This window comes from Dipodomys spectabilis, unplaced genomic scaffold (assembly GCF_019054845.1).
Source record: "Dipodomys spectabilis isolate Male_0828 unplaced genomic scaffold, ASM1905484v1 ptg000526l, whole genome shotgun sequence".
Lineage (NCBI taxonomy): Eukaryota > Metazoa > Chordata > Mammalia > Rodentia > Heteromyidae > Dipodomys > Dipodomys spectabilis.
In genome coordinates this window covers 3,902,448-3,915,631 of record NW_024871203.1, presented here as the reverse complement: position 1 = coordinate 3,915,631, position 13,184 = coordinate 3,902,448, and the positions used below count along the sequence as shown (strand labels likewise).

At 32.6% G+C, this 13,184-nt stretch overlaps 1 protein-coding gene across 4 annotated transcripts in view; it reads left to right on the top strand.

Annotated features, from left to right (window-relative positions):
* Window positions 1-13,184, top strand: part of Cnksr2 (connector enhancer of kinase suppressor of Ras 2) — a 218,098-nt gene that overhangs the window by 22,431 nt on the left and 182,483 nt on the right. For all 4 annotated transcript variants that reach the window (XM_042670199.1, XM_042670198.1, XM_042670197.1 and 1 more), the window contains exon 2: window positions 10,943-11,106. In XM_042670199.1, the coding sequence (XP_042526133.1) occupies window positions 10,943-11,106 (164 nt within the window). The remainder of the gene's footprint in view (window positions 1-10,942; window positions 11,107-13,184) is intronic.

Here is a 13,184-nt window from a genome sequence, read left to right as displayed (position 1 = left end):
TTTATAGTAAATAAAATCTATATATTATTGTTTTTTATCCTTCCTCATTTATTAAGATTTTCTTTTATGTCCTTCAAGGAAAGTTGGCAAATTTTAAGAATTATTGTACCTTATTAGGGTTATTCCTGGATAGTTTTACTGTTTTTTATTCCCATTAGAAATGGGATTTTTCATCCCATTTTCTGGTTGGCTTTATTTTGTATAAGCAATTTATGAACTATGCATATGTTTGGCCACCTGAAGAAAATTTCATTTTCATCTAATATTTTTTCATTTAATTTTCTTTAATTTTCCAAATAACTTAATACTGTGCATTGCTGATTTTTTTCTAACATCCCTAAGCCCTTTCTTCTCTTGACTCTCAGTAATTTCTAGGACTATTCTTCAATGTAAATATTCTTTTTTTGTGCCAATCTTGGGGCTTGAACTCAGGCCCTGGGCACTGAGTTTTTGTGCTCAAGGCTAGAGGTCCACCACTTAAGCCATAGCTCTATGTCCAACTTATTTTTTGATGGTTAATTGAAAAAGAGTCTCATGGACTTTTCTGACTTGATTGGCTTTGAACTGTGATCCTCAGATCTCAGCCTGCCGAGTAGCTAGGAGTACTAATGTGAGCCACCTGTACCCAGCCCAATGTAAATATTTTTAACCTTTAGTTGAGAATAGTACTTGAATTTTACTGTTGATCATAATGAGTCTGAATGTTCTAAGTGTACGTATATGTTTTATAAACCTTCTTTAAACAATATATTAATGCTTATATTTTATCAAGTTTTGTGATTAAAGAAGTATCTCATAATTATGTAAATCTAAACAGCTGGTTTGGAAAAGCTAGCTTAAGGAAATAATCTTTTATGGTTTCTGAGGCTCAAAGGTTTTCTTCATATTTTTCTTTTATTTTCTTTTTTGTTGTGCTATTAGTAGACACTGAACTCAGGTCCTTATGCTGTTGTTTGGCCTTTTCATTCAAGGCTGGTGCTCTACCACTTGAGTCACACCCTCACTTCTGGATTTTGCTGGTTAATTGGGGATAAGAGTCTCACAATTTTTTCTTAGAATCCTGATCTTCAGATCTCAGCCTTCTGAGTAGCTAGGATTATGGGTATGAACCACCAGCATGGACTTTTTCATGTTTTCTACAAAGAAAAAATATTACAGAGGATGATTTTTTTCCATTTGTATTTGTTTGAACTTTGTGAATTAGTTTATAAATTAGCTTACTGTATGATGTTTATTACAATGTAATTGTAGGTATTCAAAATCCAATTATGTGTTGAAATGGTATCAGTTTATTTATAAATACTATTATGATTGACATTGTTGTTACCAAATCATTGGGAAATCTAAAGCTGTTCCTCTGTTATTTAAGAAGTTACTGGAAGAAATTTTATGTAATCTTCCACTATTTCTTAAACTAAGACTCCAAAAATAATGAACTGTTGAATATAGGACCACTGGACAACTTCTATCTGGATTAGAATCTTCTATTAAGATTCTGACATCCCTTTCTGTTGGTTGGTATTCCAATGATGAAAGGGAGAAGAGTCAGTATCTTCTCTATAGTTTGTAGAAATTGTGAATTTAAAATACAATCTGTTAGGGGTTTTGAAATATGTATGGAATATATTGCCAAATCACGGTTCACCTTCACTGTACAAATTTAAAGGAAGTTTTTATCTAATAATCTAGCAAAGGACCTATTCTTTTATATAACAAAAAGTAAATGCTTATTACCTTTTTAAGATAATATCTATAGGGTGTGAGAACACAAACTGAAGTTTCATTGATTTGCTCTTATAACTGTTAATGAATTTGTGACCATTATATCTCAGAGAATAGTAACTATAGTCCCATTTGATAGACTTACACAGAGGCTTTAGTTTTTGAATATAGATTGGAGCTGTGTTATTTATAAGATCAATTTCAGAGCTGTAAGATATTTGGAAGAAAATATAAAAGTATTGCTAATATACTCTTTAGAGCTATTAGAAAGTTGAAGAGAAGGACAAAGAAAATAAATCTTATAGAAGTAATGTACCTAATTTAAGTATTAACTGTCTAAACTTGATTTAGTTAACCTTGCATACACTATATATGTTGGAGAATAGTTTCTTTCTTTTTTCTAATTGTATTCTCACAGGATTACCAATGATTGCTGCCCCACAAATGAGTCCCCTCCTATTCAAGCAGAAACAATTTTGATTACTGTTTTAACCTTTTTGAGAAGATTTGGAATTATTATGAGAGGTGATGAAGTCAGATATATAAATTTTTCCTAGGAGGACATGACTCAGTTTTGAATAGAAATGCAAGGTTCCATTTTGCATTCTTTCCATTTAATGGATTATAGCACTAGGAAGTCAAGATTAGAGTGCCTTGTTCATAACCAGAAGTGTATAAAACTTTAACAGCAACTTAAAGTTGCCTTTATCATCATTGAATGAATCACACTCTTCTTAAATGACTTTTCTATACTATAACCTAAGGGAACAGGTTTCCAGGGTGACTGATGACAATAAAAAGTAATTACAGGTTTTCTTGCATTGTTACTATTTTGATATATTTCTTTATTTTCTATCTTGAAGTGGAAAGTTCTTATTCACTGTAAATTACTTAGAAAAAATCATATTTCTGGAAAAATACCTTGAATTCAATAGCTCACTGTTTAAAGTTACCACAAAGGCTGATGATTTAGCTCGGTGGTGGAGGGTTTGCTAAGCATATGCAAAACCTTGGATTCAATCCTAGCACCTCAAAAAAAAGAAAATTAAAAAAAAGCTATCATGAAATTTTGCCTTTGGAGAAAGAGCAGATCAGTTCAACTATAAAATTAGAAAAACAACATTAATCTTTCTCATGTACATTAATTTAGGACCGTCTGCTAGTATTTTCTATAACTTTCACAAAGTTTTACTTTTCTTCCTGTATTTATGACACTTGCAAAACAGTACAGAAAATACCTCTTAGTTTATAGATATCCACTGTCACTCTTGATTAATTTTCCATTGCCTTCACAATTTGATTTATAGCTATCTTGAGTACAGGCCTCTCTAACAGGCAGTTATATTTCTGTGTATGCAAATCTTTCATCCCTTTGGGTCTTTTGATTGAAATTCACCAATGGAGAAATTTGGGATTCAATTGAAATGAAAACTTGCTAAAAGATTGTTTGCACAGCTGCTTCAGGCAGTGACCAAATTCTCCTAGGTGGATGAGTGAATGCACTCTTGTTGGGCCAAGCTAAGTAGTTTCTTGAGTAGTACTTTACAAAATATAAAATCATTATATGTGTTGTGACTTTGCCCCTTTCCTAACCTCCTCACATTTCTTTCCCCTTTCTTGCTTAGTTTCCTTTCCTGGAAGAGCTAATTGCTTAAGTTACCTAGTTACCTTAGAAACTACATTTATGTCAAGTAGTTTTTAAATTCTCAGACCTGGGCAAACTTATGTATGCCCTTCTTAAAAATTCCTATTTATGAAATCAGGCTTTTGAGCAGTAATTCAATCAGGAGAATTATAAGAACATTTAGCTCAAACATTTAACTGTTTGGTTGCCAATATGAATGTAGTAGTAAATTATGACTTGGGCTTTGCAAAAGTCATCTAAAAATTAATTTTTGAATTTTTGGCAAGCAATTGCAGCCTGTGAAGAAACGAATGTTATAGCAGTTGATTTGTGACTAGAAAAGCAATGCTGCCTCTTTGGGAGGCAGTGCTTATACAATTAAAAAAAGAAGTGCAACTGTTAACTTGTTTCTTCAACACAGTATTAGGTTAAGTTATCTCTGTAGAACTTTTTTCCTCATTCCTTTCTTATTTTTCAGGCATTTATTATTCCAACCCGATTGTAATAATTTGGAGCCCAGAGAGAACCAAGGGAATAATTACTCTCTCACAGCTTTAGGCTTGATTCTTTAGTAGACCTTAATTGTAATTGAATGCTGTCATAATGGAGAATTTTACTGAGCAGAAAATAATTATAAGAAATATTAGAAGACATATTTTGGAGATTTTTGAGAAAGGCTTGATAATAAAGAACATGAATTTGTATTGTTTGTGCTTTCTTTTCTTTGTTTTTGAAGAACTTCCACTGTACTCTTATAATTGATACTAACAATATTGTGTTGGGTGAGACTAATTATTGCTCATTTAGGCTGGTGAAATTCTCCTCAGACTTTACTTTTTGGAAAATTGGGAAGTTTTCTAAATATTCTTAAAACATACAATTAGGGCTTGTTTGAATAAGCATAATTACAATTAGTATGGAGTAGCTTTTTTCTCTCTCTACAATTTGCTTAGCTTACAACATGAGAAATGTGTTTCTTTATGGTTTATAAATTCATGACAAATATTTGTTGATTCTTGAGTATCATTATACAATTCTTAATTGGGAATGGTGACTCCAATAACAAAATGGCTGCATACTTAAATATATAATCCTAAATATATCTTTTTGTGTATACATATGTGTATATAAGCAATCATCATTATTTTCCTATTTGATAATAACCTCATCACTTTTTTTGCAGGAAAAGACAATTGTTTTTTGCATTAGTCAATCTTTGATCTGCTAATGTCCATTGCTATTTGAACTCTCAAATAGAAATACAAAATATTAAACCCTCTCTAGACCAACCAAATCAGAATCTAGAGTTTATTTTGATCCCCAGATGTTGTGTGCCCACATAAAATTTAAAAAACAATGGAATGGAAAATCAATGAAAGTGATCAAGCTGCTTTGTACCCATAAACTGACATGTTGAATTGAAACCCCTTTGAACAAATATTTAAACACTGAAAAACAAAAATACAGCAATATATGTGAGAGTACTTTGAGCATATGTTGAAAATGAGGGGGGGGGGAACCAGACTCTGGTAGCTCACCTGTAATCTTAACTACTCAGGAAACTGAAATCTTAGGATCACATTTCAAAGCCAGCCCAAGCATACAAACCTGAGAGAATCTTAGGTCCAATTAACTATCAAAAAGCCAGGAGTGAAGCTGTGGCCTAAGTGGTAGAGAGCTGGCTTTGAGAACAAGAGCTCAGGCACAGTCTACAGGTAGGCTATTATAATTAATTTAATATATTATAATTAATTTAAAGTTACCTTATGGACTTTTGGGGAAAATAAGGTTTCTAAAACCCTCTATTTCTAGTTTAAGGAGGATTTATATATTAGTTTAACAAGAATTATTTTGCTATTAAATTAGTTGTATGATGTTACACATTGATTCTGATATATGAAGCAAATGAATATAAAATTGAATGTCTCCATTTTAGGCACCCTATCAGAAATAGCTGTAAGGTAAATATAAGATTCTTTTAATTAAGAAAATAAATTCTGACATCTGATCAAAGTCTCACACTTTGTTTTAATTTTAGTTTTCAGTAAAACTGATAGTCTAATGATTAAATGCAAAATATATGTTTACTAAAAGTTAAATTGGGCCTAATACTTTAGAACCTGTTTTCAGAATCATAAAAATGATAAAATATTAAAACATTTCCTCCTGGGGAAATTATTATATATTCAATAATGTTGATATTCCTTTTTTAACTTTCTTTGTTGTTATTGTAAAGGTGATGTACAAAGGGTTTAAAGTTATGTAAGCCAGATAAAGAGTACATTTCTTTTTGAACAATGTGACCTCTTCCCTTGCTCTCTCCCTGTTCCCACTCAAAAGTGATAGAGTTCATTCTCAACATAGTGTCTAGTATCACTGCTACATTTGTTCACCCTTTTTCTTGCCATTTCTTTCCCTCCTTACCCTCCCACAGACAGATAAATGAACAAACAAGACAAAAGGAATAGAAAACAAAAACAACAATTTTAAAGAAAATAATACCTCGTGTTTCCATCTCCTGTAGTTCATTTCAATAAATATTATTTTATATGATCAGATGCACAATCCAGGCCACACTATCAGCACATCCATGTTCATTGCATCATTGTTTACAATATCCAAGATATGGATACTTGAATAAATAATCCAAAACATATCTTTAGGTGTATATACATATGTGTATATAAGCAATCATTATTTTCCTTTTTGAGGATAATCTCAACACTTTTTTTGCAGAAAAAGACAGTTCTTTTTTACATTAGTCAATCTTTGATCAATCAACTCAGATGTCCCTCACTCAAATAATGGATTAAGAAAATGTGGAATACACACAGACACACACAGACACACAGACACACAGACACACAGACACACACATACACACACACACACACACACACACACACACTGGAATTTTACTCATCCACCAGAAAGAATAATATTGTACCATTCATAAGGAAATAGAAAGACTTGGAAAAACTTATATTATGCAAAGTAAGCCAGACTCAAAGACATGTAAGTTGCATGGTTTCTTTCATTTGCAGTAACTAGAGTGTGCCTATAAATCTACAAGTAAAAAAATACACTAGGACATGATAAATTATACAGGTCTCTCTGCATTCACACCGAGTGAGACCAAAGGAAGATATTCTTAGGAGAGGATCCCAACAGTTGAGATTCTTTTGTAGTATGATAACGTTTTTGTGTAACAATGGAGGAGGCTTCAAAATAGTAGGTAAGATTTTGTCCATAAGGGAAGGATCATAGTAGATGAACTAAGATCAGATTTAATAGTGGATGGGCCATTTGTTTCTGCAGTTAATTTTACTCTAGAGTAAAGAAGTTACTTCAGTCTGGAATAGTGAGTTCTATATGTCTGAGTTAAAAATGTTTCACTGTAACATCAAAAGGCAATTCTTACCTCTGTGTTACTGAAACTGGGTTAATAGACCGTGGGTATAGTTCTTACAAATGTATGAAATAGGTTATCATTGTAGGTCTTTCTCTTACCTTAGTAGGAATGTAGTAATGAGTATTGCAGCTGGGCAGAGAAATTAAATGGTCAAAGAAAAGACACGTTTGGAAAATCTGTATGCCTCAACAGGCCAAGTTCAAATAAATAATCAAGAGAAGGTGCCATACTGGAAGATTAGTTCCAACTGAAGATGATCTTTCCTTTGACAAAGGGCAATGTTGCTACAAGTCTTCATTCTACATGTTGAAGGCAAAAAGTTTTTCACAACACAGATCTAAGCACACCCTTTAATCATACGCTGGCCTAAACTCCTTTGTGTCTCATATTCTCCATCTTGTCTCCAACTCATGGATCTTCAACGTTTCCTGTGTCTAATACTTTCCCTTTTATCTAGTTGATTCCCACTCATCTTTAGGCCTCAATTATTTCTACACTTTTCCTAGAAAACCTACCCTTAATATTTCTAATTTGGTCAACTTCCCTTATTATAGGCACTCTTGCTCTGCTTGCTCACAATTGGCACTCTACCACTTGAGCCACACCTTCAGTCCAACATTTTCCTGTTTAATTTGAGATTAGATCTCACAAACTTATTTTCCCTGGGCTTCTTTGAACTGTGATCCTTTAGGTTTCAGCCTTTTGAGTAGCTAGGATTACAGGTATCAGCCAAAAATAATTTGACAGCAGAAAAATAATTTTGACAATGACTTTTTGGTACAGTTCAGATGACCAGTCTAGAGGTTTATAAATAATCCTTTCCAATTCTCCTCCAGTAATAAATAAATAAACTTGGCATGAGACCTTGCCTCATCATGTATAAGCTATGGAATTCTGTGTATGTTCCCTAAATTTCAATTTTCCTATCTGCAAAATCAAGATATAAAAGTCATAATATTATTTTAATGATTAAATGAGAAAATATGTGTAAAGTGCATATTGTTAGTGATTGGCCCACATAATAAATAAACATTATTACTGTTGCACAGTAGTATCAATTCTGCTTTATGGAAACAACAGAAAATTATTTAAAGTTTAGTCTTTTCTAAAATAAATCAGGACAGTAATTGAGAACAGATCTAGAAGAAAATTGTCTGACTTTTTTCTATTTTGCTTGGTTCTCTTGAGAATCCTTGTGAAAAAAATTGTGTATTGTTCGTCATAGAGAGACTGCTTATTTGTAGGAGGACAACTATAAAAGATGGCATTGAAGAACATGAAGTTTCTCAGTTCAGCATGTATTTTACTGGTTTAAGTGTTAACTAAAAAATTATTCGCAGGTTTTTCCCTTCATCCATTTTAATCATGCAACTTCAGACTGATTAACAATTGAGTACTCTCAACTATATTTCATTAGAAGCTCCTAATTCAGAGTTTGTTCTTAGTAAACTTAAATACTTTTTCTTTCATTTGATGTTGAAAAGTATTATTTTATCATCCCATGCCCTATATTATCGTTTCTTCACATTTAAACTCTATTTTTATACCTCCAGTTACTCTGTTCTTTTTGCAAAAGTATGATCTACTTTACTAAAGGAATAATCTTTTTCTTCAGTCTTTAGATGGTCTGATGTCATCAAAACTGATAAGATTTCAAATTCTCTGGGACTAGAATTTAACCATTGTTTTCTAGTCAGTTACTATGTACACTTAAGAGGGTTACCTAATTCATCAAGTCTTAGCTTTTTTACATATAAAATTTGTTTGATAATAGTCTCCTTGACCTTATTTGGCATCTCCCTATATATTCCCTGTTCTAAAAAACACCATATAAACTGAACATATTTTCTATGTACGTAGCCTTCACTACCCTAGTCCCATATATATCTAGCTTTTATTTCCATCATTCTGGTATTACTATGGCTAAACTCACTGACAATCTCTTTAATGTTCAGAGTCTTAGTCCTTATTTCATTGAAGTACTGGGCTGCATTTAAAATTTGTGTGTCCACTATTCTAAAAGAAATGTACCCATTACCTGACTTACGTATCTATAACCCCTCTGTACATCACCTTTACAATAAAAAAACTTGTCTGTCACAACAATCTTAATACTCTGTTCCTTTGTTGGTATTTTAGATGATATTTTCTGTGGCTATCCTTTAAGTTTTGTGGTCCATTATCTTTTTGACTATATATATTTTTCCAGAAGATGTCATTTTGTTCATCCATTACTACTTCCCTTAATACATGAAGTTATAATGATCCTTTTGTGTACATATCTTGGTTTCTAGCATCTTTCTTAAGGATTGTGTCATATGTACTCTTCTACATTCAGCATTCTGGGCAGTATCTGACATAGAGCCCTTTCAGCTTTCCGTTGTTACTAACCTCAGACTTTTTTTTCCTTTCAAGTATGACTCCAGTTTGGGCTCAAGTGGTAGATCACCAGCTGTGAACAAAAAATGCTGAGAAAGAGCACAAAGACCTGAGTTCAAGCATTAGGACTGACTTAAAAAGTAAAAAAAAAAAATACTAAGATTTCTATTTTGTTGTGTGGCACTATAATTAGTACTGAGTGTTAAGTATTTAGCACATATTTGTAATGGTACTAGCTCACATTTGTTTATGCAGTAGACCTCAAGTCATTAGGCAGCCCCTCATCTATTAATAGTCATAATATACCTGTCTTTATACCCATCTTCCTCTTCTTTTCTTCCTTTCCAATAAGGATAAATGGTTCTTATCTACATATTAATTTTTTTGAATCTTGCCTAACATTTTAAGGAAAGAAAAATGAACTCTCAATGCTGTACATTTCCAGTATCTTCTTACTGCTCTCTTCTTTTGTCTAGCCAGACTACTCTGAAGACTTTTCAACTCATTTAATACTGGCTTATTGCTATCACTTGGAAAACAATTCTCTTCAATACCACTGGTGACTTTCATATCACTATAGACATTGACATAATTTCAGCCCTCACCAATAGGCACATAACGATAGAGAATGAAAGAAAAATAATAGTATTAAGAAACCACAAAGTAATTCAAGTTATGTTGAGAAAGTTTGAGAATATATTTAAACAATGTGTGGCCTAATACTAGATCTTATCAGGAACTGGGCTGCTTTTAAGACTGACTCAAGAGAAAAAAACTCTCGATGGTTGTATATTAACTGTCTCACAAAACTTTGGTCCTTTTTTAGCACATTTGTTCTAACCTGATTTCCTTTTATGCTACTTGCTTATCATTTCTACTTTCTCATAGTTTTAGCTGGGGTGTTGCTTTTATAACCTCATGTCTCCCTCCAAGATATAATCAATACTACTTGGTTTCATTTTCTTGGTATTTCTCACCGCAAACCCTGGAACGTTAATCCTATTAGTCTTATTACATCATTTGTGCCAGACCATTTCATAAGTAATCAAAGTTCACTCAATCTATAACCTGACCAGTCATTTATGAATTTCCTCAGGTAATTTTGAAAATGATATTTTCAAGAATATAAAATCTAATGCGAATATCCACTTTTTGAGTTTGGTAAAATTCAAATGATAATGGATCAAGGAATACACTTCAGATGAAGAAATAAAAGTCAGGGTCTGATGGTGAACACAAGTTGGAAGCAAAAGGTTTTGGTTGCAGTTTCTTTTAAGATATCAGAGGTTTGAGTATAGTAGAATTTATTGGATAGGAACTGGATAAAACAAAGATAGGGTTTAATTTTTTAACTATTGAATTAAAGATAAGGTGATAGAATATGGGATTCTCCTGTACAGGAAGGTGGATTAGTTAGTCTTATATAGGAAACAGAGTAAAAGAAGAAAAAAATGTGATTCAGTTAACATTGGAAGTAGGGAAACCTGTCTGTTAGCATACTTTATGATCCATCATTCTGACCATTTATTTTGTAAAGAGAACTGCTGAAAAGTAAGGTAAGGATTTTCAGAAATTGCTGAGGAAAATTAAAAAAGAACCCCGACAACTAGGAATATAATGATAATTTTCTGGCTGTAGCCCACACATAGATTGAGAAAAAATAGATGATAATTGGACTAATGGAAAGTCAAAAGGGCTTAACTTGTTACATAGTAGGAATTAACACTTTCTTTGCCCCTGCCCACCAGTTTAGATCAACTGGATTTTTTTTCCCATTCTGATCTTCCATACTTTTTATTTTGTAGGTCTTGATGACTGTTTGCAGCAGTACATTAAGAACTTTGAGAGAGAGAAAATCAGTGGGGACCAGCTACTTCGCATTACACATCAGGAGCTAGAGGATCTTGGTGTCAGCCGCATTGGCCATCAGGAACTGATCTTGGAAGCAGTTGACCTTCTATGTGCACTGGTAAGGACATGAAACTAGTACAAAGAGAAGCTAGCTTCTCTTGATCTGCTTTTCTGTTTTCTCTTATTTGTTACCACTTTTCTTTCTCTTCTATTAATAATGTAAATGCAAATAAGGAAAAAAACTCCTAATTCCAAGCTAATCTAGTTCTTTAAGATTGCTATACTAGTGCTAAATGACAGAGAAATTTACGAATAAACTGTTGATTTTTATTTATCCACTAGTCAGAGCTCACACGGGAAGTATTTATAGCAACATTTTAGATACAGAATTGTATAAATCAGGTATAAGGTCCAATTCCTCTAAAATTTTTGACTTAGTAAGTCAAGAATGCAAAATATAACTAGGCACTGGAGGACTATGCCTGTAATCCTAGTTACTCAAGAGGCTTTGATCTGCCAGCTCAGGCAGGAAAGTCCACGAGACTCTATATCTCCAATTAACCACCAAGAAGCTGGAAGTGGAAGTATGGCTCAATTGGTAGAAATCTAGCATAGAGAACAAAAATTCAGAGTTCAAGCCCCAGGACTGACATACAAAACAGATATTGGAAGTATAACTCAAGTGCTCAATTACCTGCCTAGCAAGTGTGAGGATCTGAGTTCAAACCCCAGCACTGCTTTACAACAAAAAAAGAATGTTAAGTACAAGCATTCTTATTTTTGAAAACTTAAAATAATAAAATTATTTTAAAGTCTTATACATCCGGCAAATTTAAACATTGTGCATTTTATTATATATAGTTACATTCTTATGTTACAGAGCAATGTATAGTAAAAATCAATGCCAAAATAAGGCTTCTTCAAGATTCTGATAGTATATTAGACATTCTGAGAAGAATAACATACTTTTTCCAGGAGAGATAAGATGATGCTAATTGAACTGTTTTTAAGTTAATCTGATTATTCGTAAATATGAACTAGAGCTGCACAGAGAAAATATATGAGCTATGTAATGAAATAACTGAGTTTGAATCTTTTCTATATCAATTAGTGACACTGGGACAAATAATTTCACTGCCATAGCTATTTTATTTAAAGTGTAGATAACTGTCTCTTGGTGGTGAAATGAAAAGTAAACGAGAATTTCTTTGCATAGGGCTTAATTCAGTCCCTTTGGACATTGTATACATTTGACAAACAGTATTATTGAGATGATAATTACTAGTGTCAAATGAGTACATCATTAAATACATTTTAATTCAAGAATCAGTATACTAAGTACTGTCTTGTCAGAGTAAATAACACCTAGTTCTTGCCCTTTTGAAAAACTTAGTTGAAGAGTATGACAAGCAAATAATCTTTTTTTACAAGCGAATAATTTTAATACTGCAATTATTTGAATAGAAATAAGAGCAATATATGAGGATACAGAAAGAAGATATCTAGATGTTTTCATATTGCCAAATAGATAATATTTATGCAGCCTAATGGAGAATGTGCCTGTGTTTCATTTGTGGAAGAAAAGGGGCAAAGGCATTTCAGATAAAACAATATATGTGAGCACACTGAATAAATAGCATTCGTAGTGAGTTTTTAATGATATTTGATATGACAAAAATGATATTTGATATGACAAAATCAGTGGGAAATAGTGGCAGAAATTATACTTTAAAAGATAGTATGCGTCCATACTATAAAACAACTTATTTTATATTCCTAGTATGAGCATTAAAATACCTTCCAAGAATACTCGATTTGAAATGGTTAAATGGTGCTAGTAAAAAGATAAGGTATGGATAGGAACTGAAACCAGGGAGACCCACCAGAAAATATCTGAAACAATTTATATAAGCAATGAGTAGGATCCTAACTTAAGCATATGTAACAGGACTAGAGAAGATCTGACAAATGTAAGTGAAGTAAAGGAAAGATAAAGAACATGTTTCTACCTATAGAGACAGATTAGATCATTTGATAATAATGAAGATAGGCAGTAGCAACAGGAACAGATTAGTGGGAACAAAAAGTGAGTTTGGAATATGTTGAATTTGAGAGATGTTTGGTCATACAGAAAGATACTATTAGACAAATGCAAAACTGGGAAGTATCTGATGACTCAGATTTGGGACTCTCAAA